Below are 20,750 nucleotides of genomic sequence, written 5' to 3' on the forward strand. Positions count from 1 at the left end.
GCTATTAGCATTTGTTTGTATATCGAGTGGATACACCTAAACTGCAGAAGAGACTCTTTGTATCTTGAATGGGTTTCCAATCACCCAGTACTGGACTATAGAGCAGATGTATCTCCCTTTTGTTTCAGCAAAGGGAGCTCTGAAAATCACATTAACTCAATCTAACCACTTTGAGTTAGCCTATCACAGCTTTGGGGTTAATTTTGCACACAGCCCTTGTAAGGCAGGATGTGAGGGGCTCACCAGGTATAAAAAAAGGCTGAGCAGCCAGCTCGCTCTCTTGGCTCTTGGCTCTTGACTTCCTGGGACATAGGTGAGCTCTCTCTCTCTCTCTCTCTCTCTCTCTTCGCTGGACCATGTGAGCAAAGGTTTTCTGACTCTCAACAAGGCAACCTAGCAGGAGTTAAGGGGGGGATGGTGATTAAAGGGAATCGCTAAGATTGTTTAAATACATTGTAGCCATTGTATCCCTCGTTTTTGTCGTGTGTACCCCCTTGATATATAGTTTTACAATTTTACTGTGTTCGTGTGGGATAGTTTGATATTGTGATTATAGTTTCTTTTAGTTAATAAAGCTTGATAATTTTCTCTCATCCAAACCACGTGTTCCATTTTAATATCATTAATTATAAGTTCCTCCACTCAGAACTAAAGGAGGGGTAGCGATTAGAAACCGCTGTTTTAAAATTGGTTTTATTGGAATTGGTCTGATGTGCAGGCAAAGGCTGCAAGACCAGGAAAATTGCTTTAAACCAGTTTAAAAGAAGCCCCCATAATCCTTACATCACCCAAGAGGATGGCTTATCGGGGACAAAGGCTATCCTTTGTGTACCTGGCTCATGACCCCGCTCCGCGCGCCCAGGACCCCTGCTGAAGAGGCATACAACGAGAGCCATCAAGCGACTAGGAACATCATAGAACAAACAATTGGCGTCCTCAAGCAACGGTTCCGCTGCCTGGATCGTTCCGGCGGATCTCTGCAGTATTCGCCGGAGCGAGTCTCCCAGTTCGTGGTCGTTTGCTGCATGCTGCACAACCTGGCTATCCGCAGGACTCAGGCACTGCCACCTCACGCTGGAGCACCACCTCAGGAGGAGGAGCAGGAGGAGCATGAGGAGGAGGAGGAGGAGGAGGAGGAGGAGGAGGAGTACCAGGCCAGGAGGGAGGCACAAGGTCCAAGGGCCGCCCGTCGGCGGCTTATTGAACGTCACTTCTAGGCCCCCTGTCAGGGAATGGCTTGTGCCAATGAAAGAACATGAATGCAGCCGCTCCGCAAGCCCTCAGCCGCTTAAGGCAACAAACACTTCAAAGATCAAACATGGACAATATGAATAAATAAAATGCTTTATTGAACAAACTCAGGGCCCTTCCCACATGAAACCCAAAAACAGACAACACCCCCCAAAAAACAGTCACACACATGACTCACTCCCACAACCTGGGGAGGAATAACAAAACATTTAAACAAAAATGGCCTTCATCCTCGGCCTTAACAAAACAACCATCCCCAGAAACAAAACAACCATCGCAATATAAACAAACATTTGTCCACACCCTCTACTTTGTGGCCCGCGAGGGCGATTCCTTGTCCAGCCTTTGGCGGCCCCTGGCCGCCCTGCTGCTCCTCCTCAAACCATGCCCAGTGGCTGCTGCAAGGCTGGGGGAAGGCTCCTGAGGGGCACATGTCGTCACGGCAGATGCCCTTGGGGGTTGGCCTAGACGAGGTCTGGGCCTCGAGGGGCCGGCTGGTGAATGCTGCAGCTGTGGCTGGCCAGCATCAGTCGGACCAGCATCTCGTGGCAGCTCCACTGGGGGAGTGACAGTGGAGGCTGGAGGAATGGGGGCAAGCTGGCGTATGGCAGGCGGCCGCTGGTCAAGTGACACACTGGCACTCGCCCGGGCCCACACTGCAGCATGCGCTGCAATGTGCCAAACGACAGACCGCTGTGCTGCTACAGCGCGGCGGGTGTCCTGGCGATGCCTGGCTGACGCAGCGAGTGTGGCAGCAGTGAGTGCCCATGCTGCCCTGGTCTGTGATTGCATCAGACCAGCCAGTAACTGCACGGCACCACTGATCACCTGCCCACTCGCTGCGTGAGCTGCCCCGAATTCCACCCAACTCGCTGCCTGTGCTGCCACGAATTTGGCACGACTCGCATCCTGTGCTGCCCCGAATACCTCCAAACTCCTGGCCTGTGAGGCCCCGAACTCGGCCACACTATGAGCCAGGGACTCGATGGCCTCAGGCATCCGTGCCACAACCCCCATGAGCTCGGTGTGCCGGCGCTCCGAGTCCACGGACATTTGATCGAGGAGGCGCAGCTCCTCGGAGTTGACCGTCGCCGGACTGGAGGCCGGACTCTCCCCCTGGGGAGAAGGCCACCAAGCTGGCCGACCCTTCCCGCGATGCTGGATGCCACTGGGCCCAGCAACTACACCCCTCTGGGAAGAAGGCCGCTGAGCAACCGCACACCCCCTGCGTTGCTGCACGCCACTGGTCCCAGGAGCGACACTCCCCTCCGACACTTCCCCCACGCTCTCCTCCAGGGAAGACGTGTCCCCTACATTGGCATCCCCTGGCGCGGGTGAGGGTTCCCCTGATGGGCCGCCTTCCTCTCCCTCTTCCTCCTCCTCCTCCTCCTCCTCTTCTGAGGGGCTGTCACTGGCAGCTTCAGGGACCTCCTTCTCACCATCTGAAAGCAGGAAGGGACAAGAGTAGCTTTAGATTGAGGAGAGGGCATCAGCGAGGGAGGCATGAGTGGTGGCATTCAGCGCATTGGTCGGACAGTGGCAAAGGATGTAGATCTGATGCGCAAGTGGGATGAGAGAGGTCCAAAAGGTGATGTCCTTACCATTGGTGCCCAGAACAGGGTCGGCATCTCCACTGGCAACGGGCCCAATCACCCGGGCTCCCATGAGGTGACCCACGCGCTCTTCCAGGTCAGTGAGCTGCTGGATCCGGGGACCGCCTCCCCCGGTCTCAGTCCGGCTCTTCTGATTGTGGGCCAGCTTGGCCTGCAAGAGAAAGGATGGCCTCTAAGTACAGTGTGTAGCCCTGATCTGGTGTGCACTGCCTCCCATGGTCAAATAGCTTGGCCAGTGTGGAAAGTGCAGAATGTGCAATTGATGTTCATGCCAGTCCCATAGCTGCTGGATGAGGGCTGGCCATTAGGGCTTTCAGGTCCCTTTGCCCATAATGTGAGGTGCAGATGCAAGGATGAGGAGGACACTGGAAAGGGTACTCACCCTGACAATCCTGGTGAGGTCATTGAACTTTTTTCTGCATTGGACAGAGTTCCTGGGGACCTCGCTGTTGGCTGTCACCCTGATGGCGACCTCCCTCCAGGCTTTCCTGTAGACGCTGGTCGCAGGCTTCTTCCCACTGTCCGGGAACAGGTGTTTGCATCTCCTCTCCAAAGCCCCAACCAGCAGCTTCAAATCATGGCCAGAGAAGCGCTGCGCTCGTTCACGGGCCTTCTGCATCTTTCCCGGCGCTATTTCTGTTCAGCAGCAGTGTTTAGGCCTAGCTGGAGGGCTGCAGTGTCCAGGGCGTGGCAGCAGACGAACTCGACCCTTCCCCCTTTAAGAGCTGGCCAGCGCCAGGGTGTCTGCTGTCAATCAAGAAATGACCGCACCTGCGCTGCGCCCGGCCTCGGCGGCTTAGCTCAGCACCGCCGGCTTTGCGCCTAAAGATAGTTGTGGAACGCCAGTTTTAGCGCTCGAGCAAACTCTTAGGGCGAAGCTACTGAATATCGGCGAAGTGACCTCGACTTTGCGCCGGGCGCAAACTTTAGCGGCCGCCCGACTTTTCCGCCCCAAAAGTGGCTATACTGAATTTCTAGGCCTTACTTTTTCACTGGAATATATTTCTGTTGAGAGTTATGAAATATCTCCTTAAATGTCCGCCACTGCCTTTCAACTGTCTTACCTTTTTAATTTATTTTTCCAGTCCACTTTAGCCAGTTCTGCCCTCATACCATTGTAATTTCCTTTAAGATCAGGACACTGGTTTGAGATACAACTTTCTCACCCTCCAACTGAATTTGAAATTCAACCATGTTATGATCACTCTTACCTAGAGGATCCTTTACTATCAGATCATTTATTAATTCTGTCTCATTACACAGTACCAGATCCAAGATAGCCTGCTCTCTGGTTGATTCTAGGGCCTGGAAACTTCACACAGATTTCTCAATTTTAATTTTAATCTGGCATTTGTGTTATATAACATCTGCTACCATTGTGGTTAAATTTACATCAGAATTCATAGGAAAAGTGATTATTTATAAAATGCTGGTAACATCCACCTCTGAAAGATGAATGGAGCAGAAATAATCATGGTTATATATGATCATATAAAATATGTTAAATATTTTCTCCTGGAGTTTCCAGTGGAAGGTAATGGAATCACCAGAGAAATGGCATTAATGGCTGTTTTTAGCTATCTACACTGTTTCTCCAGGGGTCTGCCCATTTCGCACCAAACTTACAAAAAAAAACAAGGGGAAAATTAGAGCTAGGCCATTCATGAGCAAAATCAGGATGCACTTTTTCACACAAAGGGGGGAAAATTCAGTTGTTTGCGCCACCCGTTAGCACCTAAAGAGGCCGACAAGTGGGGCGCTAACCAACTAGCGCCCGGGCGCAGCGAACCCTGCGCCTCTCCCCATATTGAGCGGACATTTTGTGATGGCGCTAAACCGTAGCGCCCGCTCGCCGGCGCACGCAGATCATGACGTCATTTCAGTGTGCAACGCCTTTGGGGCGCCCCGGACCGCAAATTCAGTGGCGCCCCCCTCCGTTCCGCCTGGCACTAATAAGGACCGCTTACCTGGAACGTTTCCCAGTCGCTGTCGGGCTGGGGGGGCATTCTTTAAAGGGGACTGGTGTGGTTTAAAAACGGCAGCCATTTTTGGACCACAACTTCTTAGAGAGATACAGAGAGTTGCTCAGCTGCAGACGGAGAGCCATTTCAACATTGAGCCAGCGCTGGCAGAAGAACTTCAGCCTTCTGACCATTACCTTGTTGTTGGTGAGCATCTGAAATGGCAAAACCTTCTGTGCGCACTTAATATGGGGGCTGCATTGGATGGGAACGTCCTGCTTCTGAACCATCTTGACAGAGCACAGAGACACAGGGATAGAGGGACAGGCATGGCTAGACGGAGGAGGGCCAACAGATGTCGCCACACGAGACCTTACGCTGCCAGGGTTTTCCGACAGCAATTTTCATATTTGAACATGTCGGAGGAGCAGTGTTTCCGAAGGCTGCGCTTTAGTGGGGAGGTGGTGACTGAGCTGTGCCACCTGCTTCAGCCAGATCTGCAGCCTCAGCTAAGGTGCAGGACATCTCTGTCGGTGGCTGTGAAGATCACTGTTGCCCTTAACTTCTATGCAAGCGGCTCCTTTCAGGCCGCAACTGGGGACATAGCCAACATCTTGCAGTTCGCGGTGCATTGCTGCATCCGTCAAGTGACTGATGCCCTCTTTAAAAGGAGGCGGCAATACATCTCCTTCCCAATGACCCCGGACAAGCAGAGGGAGCGCGCAGAGGGCTTCGCAAGAATAGCGGACTTCCCCATGGTGCAGGGCACCATTGACTGCACGCATGTGGCTTTGCGGGTGCCGCAAGAGAATGCGGAGGAGTTCCGCAACCGCAAGGGGTTCCATTCATTGAATGTACAGCTGGTCTGTGACCACCAACAGCTGATCCTCGCTGTGAATGCCCAGTTTCCAGGCAGCAGCCACGACGCCTTCATCTTGTGCCAGACCTCTGCGGCAGACCTTTTCGCGGCCCCGGCTCACCCAGGAGGCTGGCTTCTCGGGGACAAGGGCTATGCTCTATGCCCATGGCTGATGATCCCACTCCATTCGCCCAGCACCCCTGCTGGAGAACGCTACAATGTGAGCCATCAAGCGACCAGGAACATTATTGAGCACACAATCGGCGTGCTGAAGCAATGGTTCCGTTGTCTGGACCATTCCGGAGGTGCGCTTCAGTACTCACCTGAGCGAGTCTCCCACTTCGTGGTTGTGTGTTGCATGCTACATAACCTCGCCATCCTGAGTACCCAGCCAATGCCACCAGACATTGAAGCACCAGCAGAGGAGGAGGAGGAGGAGGAGGAGGAGGAGGAGGACCAAGACGGGAGGGAGGCAGAAACTGGAAGGGCCGTCCATCAGAGGCTTATCAGAAGTCGCTTCTAGGCCACTCTCAGGGAATGCTTGCTGCCATTCCAAGAACAGGAATGGAACCGTTCTGATACCCCAAAGCCTGTGAAGGGCAAAATGTATGTAAAGAGCAGACATGGCCATTGTAAATAAAGAAATTTGTTTATTTAACAAAATGTGCTTCCTTCCCACATGACAAAGCAATGGCAACAAAAAACTAAACAAACAGACTGCCACATAAGTGACTCGCACACCCGGGAGACTGTCCAAAACATCACTAACATTCAGACCAGCATCCTCGGCCTTGAATTCTACAAATAACAGGTAAGAGCAGCACCTTCTACTTTCTCCCCCTCGATGGTGATCTGCTTCGCTTGCGAGATTGGCCCCTTCCCTCCCTGCAGCTCCTCCGTAATGGGACCCCAGTGGCTGCAGCAAGGCTGGGGGAGGCCTGCTGACTGTCCGAAAGCACAGATGCCCCTGAGGGACGGCCTGGACGAGCTCTGGGCTTGGAGGGCCTGGCTGCTGACCGCTCCAACTCTGCATGGGTGGAAGCAGTCTGTCCTACAGGTGGTGGCAGCTGCAGTGGAGACGTGCCAGTGGTGGCATCAGGAATGCTGTCATCCTGAGAGCGGACAGCAGCTCCCTGGTCGGCCGACACACTGGCACTCTGATGGGGCAGCACCGCAGCATGTGCAGCAATCGGCTGGTCCACAGATTGCTGGCCTGCTGTGGTGCTGCAAGGGCCCCGGGTAATCCTGCCCGATCCAGCGAGGGTGGCAGCAGTCAGTGCTCGCGTGGCCTCAATCTGCGTCTGCATGAGACCAGCGAGTGACTGCATGGCAGCACTCAGCACTTGCGTGGCAGGTGCCAGTGCTTCGGTGAAGCCCTGGACAATCCTTTCCAGTGCTGTCCCGAAGTCCTGCGCACTCCTTGCCAGTGCTGTCCCGAAGTCCTGCGCACTCCTTGCCAGTGCTGCGCCGAAGTCTTGGACACTCCTTGCCAGTGTCGCGATGGATTCAGGCATCCTTGCCACTGCAGCCATGAGCTCAGTGTGCCTGAGCCCAGCCTGGGCGCTCATTTCTGCGAGGGCACGCACCTCTTCTGTGCTCTGTGCAGCAGCACTCGGGGCCCGACTCGCCCTCTGGGGAGACGGCCACCGAGCTTCCCTACCCCCCTCGCGTTGCTGCAGGCCGCTGGTTCCTAGAGCTGGATCCTCCTCAGAGCATTCCCCCCTGCTCCCCTACAGGGAAGTAGTCTCCCCAGTCTGCAGATGGGCTGGCTTGCCTGAGGGTGGTTTGGATGGTCCGGCTTCCTCCTGCCTGTCGCCTCCCGAGTCAGTCGCAGTGGCAGCTTGAGGGCCCGGCTCCCGAGCTGGTGATGCAGCATCTGAAAGCAGGGAGGTTGAAGAGTGGCTTTAGCGAAAGGACAGGGTGGCAGCAAGGGATGCATGTGTGCTGCAATGCTCTGACTTGGGTCCAGAGTGAAAAAGCATGCTGGTGGGGGGAACAAGTGGAAGGAGAGAGTTCAAAAAGGTGATGACCTTACCATCGCTGTGCACAATGGGGTCGGCAGCTCCAGAGGCGACGGGACCACTCATTTGGCTTGCAACGATCTGGTGGACTCACTCCTCCAGGTCAGTAAGGGTCTGCAGGTGAGGCCGGCCTCCTCCGGTACGAAGCTGTTGCCTGCGGTTACTCGCCAGCTTGGCCTGCAAGAGAAAGGACGGGGTGTGATGAAACATGCTGCCCTGAGCTGACATCACATGCCTCCCATGGTTGAATAGCCCTTACATTATGCACTGAGCTGAATGTGCGTGTGTGTTTCCAGAAAGGGCCATGGGTGCTGGATGACAGCTGACCATTGGGGCTCTGCGCGCCCTCTGGCCATAAAGTGAGGTGCAAATGGAGGGATGAAGATAAATCTGAAAAAGGCACTCACCCTAACGACCCAAGTGAGGTCGTTGAACTTCTTCCTGCATTGCACAGGAGTCCTGGGCACCATGCTGCTGGAGGTGACTCTTTGGGAAACCTCCCTCCAAGCTCTGCGGTATTCGGTCTGATTAGGCCTCCTGCCATTCTCCGGGTACAGCACACTTCGCCGGCGCTCCACCGCCCCAACCAGAGCATCCAATGCCCCCTTGCTGAAGCGCTGCGCTCTCTCCCTGACCCTCTCCATGTCCTTGAAGTTTTGGCTGCCACAGGTAAGTTGCCGTCGAGTTTGAGGCCTACAAGGCGCAGAATGTGGCTGCAGATGAGAATCGATCCGTCCCTTTAAGGGCTGACCGGCGCCAGTGTGTCTAGGTCCAATCGATTATTGACAGCACCTGCGCTGCGCCCGCCCGCGGGGAAATTGCGTTGCGCCGCCGGGTTAGCACCTTAAGACTACCGTGCAGCGCCTGATTTAGCGCCGCAATCACCTTCAGGGGCGTTACAACCCAGTATCGCACGAGGTAGCGATCAATCGCGCCTGGCGCTAAACTTTGCGCACCGCCAGTACTCGCGCCCCAAATGGGGCGATACTGAATTTTTCCCGTGTCTTAGAAATTTGGAACTCTCTCCCCCAAAAGGCTGTGGATGCTGGGACAATTGAAGCTTTCAACACTGAGAGGGCAGATCTTTGTTAGCTCCAAGGGTATCAAAGGACATTGAGCTGAGGTGGGTAAATGGAGTTGAGGTACAGACCATCCATGACCTAACCCAACAGTGGAGCAGGCTGGAGGAGCTGAATGGCCCCCTCCTTTTCCGATGTTCTTTGTGGTTCACCCAGGAGGAGTAAAATCCGATAAATGCAGTTCTGTCAGCATCATTGTTTAAACCAATTGCAAGATTCTTAGATTTGCAGATCTTGCTGCATTGCCATGAATAAACTTGTTACTTAATTCACAAAATACGTATATTTATTAAAACGAAGGATATGGTGTGTCAATTAGCAATAAGAATCTGATTGGATGGGACACTTGTTGAAACAGAGTATGTTCAGGAAATTCGGGAAAGTGTAACATTGCTTTATACTCAATCCGGTAACATGCAAGTTCGAAATTGCACTGTCGCCGAATAACTCCTGTAGACCGACAAGTCATTTCAGTGTCAGTAACGTTTCAGTGTTGTTGTTTGAGAGAAGGTTTCCCTCCTGAGGACTTAAATTTGCACCGTGGATCGCTCGATGCGCACGCTTTAACCTTCAGGAGGATCTGGAGGAGAAAGAGAAGACGGAGAGGAGAGAGAGAGAGAGACCGGAGATAGAGAAATACCATTAATAGAGGGGAAGAGGTCGCAGGGACAGCGAGAGGAGATCCCCAGAGGGAAGGACATCACCGCGACAGCATCACTTGCATCGAGATGACTGGGCCGCTGGTTAAACAGACTCTATCAGTGTTCTTCCTGATCGTCTCTTTTCGGGACCAGGTCGAATCAGGTAAACGCTCCAGAGCCGTTTTATATTCAGTCGCTTTTTTGAACTGGGTCTTCGTTCGAAATGAATGAAACTGGAGTCACTGGGAGGTGTGTGAATAGTCGCAGGACCATGGGCGCTCTGGTACCGCGGAGCCTTGTGTGTGTTGGGGAAAACGTTAGTATGCGGTGGAATCATGTGAAGCGGGTGATTTAGTGCGATTTCATTCACTGTGAGTGGGTGGCAATGGCTGCGCTGCGCAGATGCTGCGTTCGGATCTCCTTGTATCCTTCAGTTGCCCTCTCCTCCTCTGAAGGTACTTAAGCATCTTATTGCAGCCTCTCGCCTGCTGCTGAACACAGACATTCACACAAAACACGGAAGAGGCTGTGGGGGATGTGTATAAACTGTTTTGTAAGACTTATCGGGAGGCGGAAAATATATGCACCTCAGATAAAATAAATACCAATAAGAAATGTTTGTGTGTTTATACATATATATCCTATTTATGTAAACAGAATATATTTGCCATTTTAATTTATATGTAGGATTGTACATGGTAACTGTCGTTAAATCATAAAATCTTAGAAAAAGAATTAGGCCTTACATGGTTTAATTGAGTTTCACTGAATATCATTCCGTGGTAATGTAAAGTGATATTTATACATGTTTGAGTATATAGCTGTTACTGTAAAATGACACGATGTGTTTTATACCATCTCTGCAGTGTTTGGTAATGAAAGCAGGGGGAGGGGAGGGGTGACATGCAGTGCCTAGTCTTGGGCCATGCTCTGGTATTGTGGCCTAGAAATTGGGAGGGGCTTATCGCCACCCATTACCTCCAGATTTGGGAGAAAAAATGGCAGCTGCCGCTCTTTCACCAGCTGCCGGCGGGTCCCATGGCGGCCTCCATTTTTGGATGACCGGCTGCACTGCCGATATCAGCAATCATTAAAATTATGGCGATGATGCAGATGATGACGTCAGTGAGTGTGCAACGCTCACTTGATGCTCAGTCTGTGAGTTTGGAGTTCACTGCTCAACTTACCGGCATGCCTTCAGTGCGACGAGCTGAGCAAGCATTGATAAGCAGGAAGGAGGCTCCAGCAGCAGTATTTAAAGGGATCATCAGCAACAACTTGCACCTGACATGATTCTGCAGATTGACTGGCTCTGTGCAGCTTTCTGCAATTCTAGCAGCTTTATTAACTTCTTTCAAGGTTCTAAGGTAACAGGGAGTGTTGTTGCAAATGGAGAACGCCTTCATTCTTATTTAAGGCTTCTGCTCACAATAATTGCTCACAGTCATGGGGGCTCTATGAGCAGTCCCCCTTGCACATGAATATTTTTGGGAGAGGGAGCGGAGGCAGTGAAGAAGGGGAGAAGTTGCGCGATCCGAGAGAGGAGGAGGAGGGCCAGGAGGACACTCATCAAGAGGACTCACCCACCTCGATTCTTCAGAGAGCACTTCTCTTATATCCATTTAAGCAAGGAGCAGTGTATTAGGAGGCTGTCCAAGGAGGTGATCACAGAACTCTTTCACCTCCTACAACCAGACCTGCAGCTTGAGATCAGGGTGAACACAGATCTCCCAGTGGCAGTCAAGGTCACTCAGTTTCTTCGCAAGCAGATTCTTCTAGTCTGCAGCAGGAGACATAGCTTACATCTCACGGTTAACCATCCATTGCTGCATCCGGGAGGTCACTGAGGCTGACACCAGGAGAAGGGACCACGTCTTCTTTCTGAACAGAGAGAAGCAGGACACGCGCACATGTGGTTTTGCCAGGATAGCGGGCTTCCCCATGGTGCTGGGCACATCGACTGCACACACATGGCTTTGATGTGCTGTATAACAATCTTGAGATCTTACATAACTGCAAAGGCTACCACTCACTTAATGTGCAATTGGTGTGCAACCACACCCAGCACTTCCTGATGGTCAATACCCACTATCCTGGCAGCAGTCAGGATGCCTTCATCTTGTGTCAGTCCAGTGTGCCACCAATCTTTCAGCCACCACAGCAACCTCAAAGATGGCTGCTCGGAGACAATGGCTATCTGCTCTCCACCTGGCCTGTGACTACGGGCCACAATCCCAACAGTCGTGCCCAGCACTCATATAATGAGAGCCATGCTTCTATCAGGAACATTATCGAGCAGAGCACCGGACTACTTAAGCAATGGTTCCACTGCCTTGACCGCTTGATGGGCTGTCCCTGAACGCCTCATCAGATTACCCTTTTCCCCTGGCTTTACTGCAGCCCACTCATGCCCGGTGCCTCAGCCTGTGCAGATCCTGCTTCTACACTAGCCTCTAAAGTATGCACAGTGCCAATTTCTGACCTGGTGTCTGCGAGTGACAGATGCAGTGATGCTGTGTCTTCTTCTTCTTCTCCCCCCTCGCTATCATACATTGCCTCAGGGTCAGGCTGGCCTGGTGCTTGTTATTGATTATCTGAAAGCAGAAAGACACAAGAGTCAGGTTATGGCGAGGGGAGGGTGGGGGGAAGCAAGATATGAATGCACACAGCATCAGCAGCTTGAAAGTGAGAGGAGATTGTGGGATGAGGGGAAGTGAGATGTGAGAAGAAGGTTTAGGAATGAACATACTATTGTTGTCCCCAAGGGGTTCAACCTCTCTGGTTGCCATGCCTGTTGACCTGCTGCCCACTCTCTCCTCTAGCTGGACTGAGGTCGTGGATGTCAGCCTGCCTCTGCCTGTCTGCCGCTGCTCCGTCCGGTTATGCCTACCTTGGCCTGCAAGAGAAAGAGAAGTGTGTGAGTGAGTGTGGTGCAATGTGTTTGGATGATGTGCCTGACATAGTTGAATAGCTGTCAGTGTGTGCAAGGTGTGAGATGCGGATGTGAGTATTGCAGCAGTGGTAAGGTTGTGAGAGTGAAGTGAAGCTGTGAGTGTGAGATGTGAGTGCTCTTAGGTAGAGGTTGTTGGCAGTTGAGTGCTGGAGGTGTGGTGCTAGTGTGTGAGGCTTGTGGTGCAGATGGTGGGAAATGGCATTTGCTGAAGCTTTCACTCACCTTGACCTGCCGTGTGAGGTCATTAAACGTCTTTCGGCACTGGATGGCTGACCTTGGTACCACAGTGCTGGCCGTGACATGGGCGGCTATCTCCTGCAAGGGCCTTCAAGAGGTGCATGGCGAGGGCTTCCTGCCAGTCTGCGGGAAGAGAATTACAAAACCTAATTCTTGCCTCCTCTCCACGGCCATGACCAGTGCCTCAAGAGCTGCATTGGAAAATCTGCGGGCAATCTCCCTTTGATGACGCTCTGCCATGGCTTTGCACAACAACAACAACTTGTATTTATATAGTGCCTTTAACGTAGTAAAATGTCCCAAGGCGCTGGACAGGAGTATTTTAAGACAAAAAATTTGACACCGATCCACATAAGGATAAATTAGGGCAGGTGACCAAAAGTTTGGTCAAAGAGGTAGGTTTTAAGGAGCGTTTTAAATGAGGAAAGAGAAGTATTGAGGCGGACAGGTTTAGGCAGGGAATTCCAGAGCTTAGGGCCTAGGCAGGGCCTTCGTGAGGTGTGCACATTTTGTAATTCTAGTCAAAATTCCTTTTGGGGACATTTGGTTGGGTTTGTTTTTGAGAAAGGCTGTTGGCATTGCTAATATCAGTGTCAGCCGTGGCTCCGTTGGTAGCACTTTTGCCTCTGGGTCAGAAGGTTGTGGGTTCAAGTCCCACTCCAGAGACTTGAACACAAAAATCTAGGCTGACACTCTAGTGCAGTGCTGAGGGAGTGCTGCACTATCGGAGGTGCCGTCTTTCGGATGAGACGTTAAACTGAGGCCCTGTTTGCTTTCTCAGGTGGACGTAAAATATCCCATGGCATTATTTCGAAGAAGAGTGGGGGAGTTATCCCTGGTGTCCTGGCCAATATTTATCCCTCAAGCAAAACAACAGATTATCTGGTCATTATCACAGTGCTGTGTGCAAATTGGCTGCCATGTTTCCTACATTACAACAATGATTACATTTCAAAAGTACTTCACTGGCTGTAGAATCATAGAATCATAGAAAGTTACAGCACGGAAGGAGGCCATTTCGGCCCATTGTGTCCGCGCCGGCCAACAAAGAGCTATCCAGCCTAATCCCACTTCCCAGCTCTTGGTCCGTAGCCCTGCAGGTTACAGTATCCCAAGGGCACACCCAAGTACTTTTTAAATGTGGTTAGGGTTTCTGCCTCTACCACCCTTTCAGGCAGTGAGTTCCAGACCCCCACAACCCTCTGGGTGAAGAAATTTCCCCTCAAATCTTCCCCCAATTACTTTAAATCTGTGTCCCCTGGTTTTTGACCCTTCTGCTAAGGGAAATAGGTCCGTTCTATCCACTTTATCTAGTCCCCTCATAATTTTATACACCTCAATAAGGTCTCCCCTCAGCCTCCTCTGTTCCAAGGAAAACAGACCCAGCCTATCCAGTCTTTCCTCATAGCTAAGATTCTCTACTCCCAGCAACATCCTTATAAATCTCCTCTGTACCCTCTCTAATGCAATCACATCTTTCCTGTAATGTGGTGACCAGAACTGCACGCAGTTCACTAGCTGAGGCCTAACTAGTGTTTTATACAGTTGAAGCATAACCTCCCTGCTCTTGTATTCTATGCCACAGCTAATAAAGGCCAGCGTTCCATATGCCTTCTTAACCACCTTATCTATCTGGCCTGCTACCTTCAGGGATCTGTGGACATGCACTCCAAGGCCCCTTTGTTCCTCTTTGTAAAGTGCTTTGGGATGTCCGGTGGTTGTGAAAAGCTATATAAATGCAAGTCTTTCTTTCTTGCTACACTAACAAGTTTCCGGGTAGGCTTAGTTACTGGGAAAGGCTGCTCTAGAAACGATACAAGTTCACCATGTTGTGTTCCAGCACAAGCTGGAGTTGCAGCAGATGCTAAAGCATGACATCTGATCTATTTGTTAATTTTTAATTGAAAGAGGCTGAAACTTGAGGGTGAAGTGCTTTCGGTGCAAAATACTTCTCCCTTCAGCCTCAGCAATCACTTACCCAACCTTGACTTAGAACTAAGTTACTTTATACAGGATACATTTGTAGTTAATGTATTATTTTCCCACTGGCCTGTGAGTACTGTTTTGAGTTGAGGAGAGGATGTGGTCATTGATATCACACTGGTAAGAATCAACCAGAAACATGTTAGCTCATAACCAATTTATATTTTTTAATAAGTATCTTTTGTAAATATTAGTTCAGCTCTAATATTGCATCTATAAAAAAATTAAAAATGATCTCTCGTGATGGAACTGTCTCTCCTGTTTTGTATTCTAATTCTTTTTTATCTCTGTCTTTCTTCCCACCCTCTCTTTTTGTATCACTGTGTAAGGCTCTTACAGTTTCGCTAGTTGACATCTTTATATTCGACCTCCTCTGACTTATATTCTACTGAATTGGATACATTGTTCAACAATCAGTTGGTTTTCTTGATTACTGATCTGCATTAATTGGACATGTTGGATGTTGAGTTCTGCCTATTCCTCACTCACCTCCCTGGCCCTTTAACCAGTTTATGCAGCCAGATTGGCACCCACACCCAGCGCTTCAGGCTAACTGTAAATGTTGGCAGCCTTTTCTCACCCTTTTATGTAATTCCTTCCTTTGTCTCCTCTCTCTTCTCTATGGTTCCCATTCACTCTTTGTCCCACAATGGAAATTAAATTGGGAGAGATGTAAATCGTGCTGCCGACTCGCTATCACCCGTTTTACCCTATCCCACAATGTCAAGAATTACCCCAGTGTCTTTGCCTTTTTCTATGGCCAGGAATTTCCTTGGAGCTGTTCTTGCTTTGCCAGCATTACTTTGCTGAAAGTACGGCAGAAACCCTGTTTATGCGTGTTAATGGGGTTTCCACTACACTGCCAGAAAAGTAATGTCAGCGGAGCGCGAACAGCTCCGAGGAATTTCCCGGCCTATGTCTCCAACTCTGTATACATTGCTCACACAGTCTGACAGGTAACAATCTATTTTGTATTAACAGGGTGCTCACAAAGAATGACTTATTCATATTTACAGTATCTCACAGTTAGTGAATCATTTCACATTTACAGTTGCCCCAGGTAAGTGCCTATCTGAAGCATTGGGTGTGGGTGCAAATCTAGGTTGCAGGAGCTGGCTGGGAGGACAGGTGAGTGAGGAATGGGCAGGGCTCAACATTCAACATGTCTGACCAATGCAGAGCAGTAATCAAGAAAGCCAACAGAATGTTGGACAATGTAGCTAAACTAATGGAATATAAGTAAGAAGAGGCCAGGACTACACCTTAGGTGATGTGTCCAGCTTTGGTCACCGAGACACAGAGGAGAGAAGACCCACAAGGTTGATCCCTAGTGCCATAGGTCTGAGTTTGAGGAAAGAGTGGAGAAACTTTGTCTTTTTAGCCTTGAGAGGAAATGGCTAAGAGAGAGATCTAATAGATTGCGAATTATATAGAAAAAGTAAATAAAAAATAGTTTAAAGTAATTGCATGAGTCAATTTTGTTTTAACAACTGCTTCAGAAATTACAATACCGTGAAGTGGCTTTACTAAGGTTCACTAACATTTTAAATTTCCAGGTCATTCTCATTATGCAACCGCAGATCCAAAAATGTCCATGGACGATGGAAACGATTTACCAGTGATGGAGACGATTCATCTATCAGGTAATTCCAACATGGCATTTCTTTCATTTAAGCCTAATAATATTTATTGTGCAAGCATGTTTTGCTTCAGTGTAATATTGTGCTTTACAATAAATAAATGGATGGTCATTACTTTAAACATGAGATCCTTCAGCTGAACGTAGATATTGAAAACCCCATCAGGAATACTTTAAAAAAATACCCTCTGGGATCCTAGAATATTTTATGGTATTGAATGGGATGCTGAGTGAAAATTTTAAAATTCCATAGCATATTTTAGGTAAGGATTTCATGCTATGTAATTTAAAAAAATCATATTCATACAATTTTCAAGCAGAAAATCAGCAGTTAGCTGTAGCTATAGATGGCAACACTGTGTACCATCAAGAAGAAAGGAACACAATTCAGATTTAAACATGAGGGTGAGGTATTCCATATGACTGATAAAATTTGGTACTAAGGGGGAGAAATTGGGTGAGTAGCACCACTTGTTAGCGCCTAAAGAGGTAGGCAGTGGCTGTAGCGCCACTGGCTGCGCCTCCCGCGATATTGAGTTGGGGCGATAATGGTGGCGTTAGCCTTTTGCGCTGCGCCGCCACCGATGATGTCATCGGTGTGCGCAGCACCCCATTCGCGCCCTGTTCGCGATATTTGGTAGCGAACGGCGCAGTTGCACCGTTCGCTACCCGTGCCCGGTTCATGGGGCCTTACTGCGCCGGCAGCGGCGCAAGTTAAGGTGGAGGTGCGGGGCGGCCGCCTTTTTTGGCGGCCGCCTGCCAGCACCTCCGTCCCCGGCCTCTTAACACCCCCCCCGCGGCATTGCCGGCTGTTTCCCGAGAGCCCGGCACTTCTCCTTGGTGCTGGGCTCGTTTGCCGGCACTCGCTAGCGGGGATCGCGCTGTTGCAGGCACCTCCCCCTTAACAGTGGGAGGAAGGCCTGCAGTACCGCAGCGTGCTGTGCCGCAGCGTGTGGCGCTGCAGCACGTTGCGCTGCGATATTCAGTTTCAGCGCCTCAAGAGGGACGCGGAGCGCCTCGAGCCTCGCCCCATCTCCCTCGAGGGGCAATGAAACTGAATATCTGATGATCGCTGAAGCCTCGAACGCTGCGCTAAATCCTGCGCTCAGGCGACTTTTGCGCCACTTTGGCGCCCCAACCCAATTTCTAGGCCTAAGTCTCTTGGTACAACTGGTTCATTGAATCAAAGAGTAGTACTGCACAGAAAGAGGCCATTCAGCCCGTTGAGTCTGCGCCGGCTCTTTTGAAGAGCAATCCACTTAGTCCCACTCCCCAGCTCTTTCCCCATATTCCTCCATTTTTTTCAACTTCAAGTATTTATCCAATTCTCTTTTGAAGGCTACTATTGAATCTGTATCCCCTGCCCTATTGAGCAATGCATTCCAAATCCTAACTACTCATGCATAAAAATATTTTTCCTCATGTACCCTCTGGTTCTCTTGCCAAGCACCTTAAATCTGTACCCTCTCATTATCGACCCTTCAGTCATTGGAAACAGTTTTTCTTTATTTACTCTATCTAAACCCATCATAATTTTGAACACCTCTATCAAATCTCCTCTTAGCCTTCTCTGCTCTAAGGAGAACAACCACAGCTTCTCCAGTCTCTCTACATAACTGTAATCCCTCATCCCTGGAACCATTCTAGTAAATCTCTTCTGTACCCTCTCCAAAGTCTTCACATCCTTCCTAAAGTGTGGTGCCCAGATTTGGACACAAGAATCCAGCTGGGGCCGAACTAGTTTTATGCAGGTTTAGCATAATTTCCTGGATTTTGTACTCTCTGCCTCTATTTATAAAGCCCAGAATCCCATATGCTTTATTAACTGCTTTGTTAACCTGTCCTGCCAACTTCAAAGATTTGTGCACAAACACCCCCAGGTCTCTCTGTTCTTGCACCCCCTTTAAAATTGTACCATATTGCATGTCCTCATTCTTCCTATCAAAATGTATCACCTCACACTTTTCTGTTTTGAATTTCATCTGCCACATGTCTGCCCATTCCACCTGCCTGTCTATGCCCTCTTGAAGTCTATTACTATCTTCCTTACTGTTTACTACACTTCAAAGTTTTGTGTCATCTGCAAATTTTGCAATTGTGCCCTGCACCCCCAAGTCCTAGTCATTAATGTATATCAAAAACAGTAGTGGTCCTAGTACTGAACCTTAGGGAATGCCACTGTATACGTCCCTCCGGACCAAAAAACATCTATTCACCACAACTCTCTATTTTCTATCCCTTAGCCAATTTTGTATCCATGCTGCTACCCTGCCCATTTTATCCCACGTGCTTCAATTTTGCTAACAAGCCTATTATGTGGTACTTTATCAAACACCTTTTGAAAGTCCATATGCACAACATCAACTGCACTGCCCTCATCCACCCTCTCTGTTACCTTATCAAAAAACTCAATCAAGTTAGTCAAACATGATTTTCCCTTCACAAATCCAAACTGGCTCTCCTTTATTAGTCCAAGCTTGTTGAAGTGGCTGTTAATTTGCTCCCGGAACATTGTTTCTAAAAGCTTCCCCACCACCGATGTTAAACTGACTGGCCAGTTTACAAGAGTTGGCTGATACTTGTAACTCTTAATTCATATAGGTGATACTGGACGCTATGGAGTGCCTAAACCACAAGCTATGGATCCCACCATTGTGATTGTAGATGACAGTGAGCCAAAGGTGCTGAATATACCATGGCCATCAGAGACCATCCCCTCTGACAGCCGAATGCCTTTACTTGTTGAGCAGAAAATCACAGCAAACCAGCAAAAGGAGCAGCTGTCACCAGACGGACGTATGTGTTGTAGTTAGAAAAATCCCAGAAAAAACAAGATATTTGTCAACCATCATATTCAGGGGTTGATATTTCGCTTCCTAAAGACTTCCTGAAATTAGAATTAAGCTTAACATTTCTATGAGGGAACCACAGTCTACAATCCATACTGAGGTGACAGACAGAGGTGCTAGCTGTCAGTGAACGTGGAATGGATAATATATTATCCTGTGATAAATGCATATGCTTTATTGTGGACTTTGGAGAGATAGCCAAGTAGGTTAGCTTAATGACCTGCTAGTTATCTCTAGCCAGGTAGTTTTGTTTATCCATTTAAAGCTGCTAGCCAGACTTCTGAAGATACTTAGCAGCCTACCTGCCAGGAATCCTGGGTCAGCATCAAATATTAGAATGGCTGGAGTCTTTCATGACCCTATGATGTTTCCCAGCTATGATTCTTCCATCTGAAGCTTTACATCTAATTGTTCAATCTATATGTCTTGATCTCTTCTGTACCCTTCAATTTTTTAAAGCTTTTTTAAAGCTATGTCTTAAAATCCAAAGAACAGCTTCTATTACCTAACCTTGATGGCTCCACCTTTACTCCTTCTTTACCTATTGATGTTCTTGGCTTATCTCCTCTGTTCTCAAATGGAACTTGCACTTCTCCTCATTCATTACTAAAGTTGTCTGTAAGATGCTTGCTTTTCTCTTGTTATACTGGGAAGACTTTTCTAGCAACTTCTCAGACTCATGGACATGATGCAAAAAAATGCTTGTTATTTGATGGGCAATCCTTCTCATATCTGGTCTCCAACCTTTGTCTCTCTATATCAAAACCTTTCTTGTCTCTAATTCATCAAAGACTAACAGCCGCTTTTATTATTCCTAAGCTTCATATTTGTTATCCTACATAATCTTCCTCTTTCTGGTATTCTCACTGTGTAGAAAACAAGACTAATTGCACTGTCTCTTACACTAGATCATTCCTTCCTACAACCTCAAAGGTGATACTCCAGCTCCCTTAGTCTTCCATTTATAATCCAGTTTTATTTGTATGGATTTTATTATGGTGTAACATCAGATTCAAATGAATTTTTGATGTGGTATGTATTTGAACTGAGTAATCGTTACACATGGAAGTGCCCATTCACTATCCTAAAGATGCAAAGAGTTGCTTCATTATATCTTTGTTTGGTGGTATATTTAAAATTTATTTGGTTTTGCTCTTCAAAGAAATTAAGGCCCCAAAATTCTAATGTCACTGGTCTGCTGTTGGAAGTGTGCTGGAGTATGGCTTAAGTGTGACAACACAGAATGATGCCACCATATCCCAAATTCCAAGAGACATAATCATTAGGGCACTTCAGTAGCCCTTGCATTAATACACCAGTGGAAATTGGAGTAGCCAACAGACATTCCGTTAGAAGGAACCAGAGGCCCTTCCTGGGCCAAAGATTTAGTCACCTGTTTTCTTCAAGGCCACGAATACTAAGGTAAGCAAGCGCATTTGGGATCAATTATTTAGTCCTGCTAATTTTTGGGTCCTTTCCAAGGACCACAACAGTACTCATGGCGGCTCTCAGCCGATAAGAGTTCTGTTGAGGCCTTAGAAGAGTGTGATGGATAGAATTCCTGGGGTAGCCTGGAAACTTCCCCAAAAATTGTGGGGGGAGGGGAAGACAGACACTTGTCTGCTCCCACTTGTTAAGAATGTATGGCGCTTCTTCCATGGGTG

General features: G+C 49.0%; 1 protein-coding gene across 2 annotated transcripts in view; it reads left to right on the forward strand.

Moving 5' to 3' along the window:
* The first annotated feature begins 9,130 nt into the window (after positions 1-9,130).
* LOC147123420 (embigin-like) overlaps positions 9,131-20,750 on the forward strand; it is a 64,662-nt gene continuing 53,042 nt past the window's right edge. The window contains exons 1-3 of one of the 2 annotated variants that reach the window (XM_085972602.1): positions 9,131-9,588; positions 16,155-16,241; positions 18,839-19,033. In XM_085972602.1, coding sequence (XP_085828728.1) covers positions 9,513-9,588; positions 16,155-16,241; positions 18,839-19,033 — 358 coding nt within the window. In that variant the 5' untranslated portion in view covers positions 9,131-9,512. The remainder of the gene's footprint in view (positions 9,589-16,154; positions 16,242-18,838; positions 19,034-20,750) is intronic. The other variant, XM_085972611.1, reaches the window with a different exon arrangement.

Source organism: Somniosus microcephalus, chromosome 2 (genome assembly GCF_052327205.1).
Source record: "Somniosus microcephalus isolate GS21.2 chromosome 2, FLI_Smic_1.0, whole genome shotgun sequence".
Taxonomy (NCBI): Eukaryota; Metazoa; Chordata; class Chondrichthyes; order Squaliformes; family Somniosidae; genus Somniosus; species Somniosus microcephalus.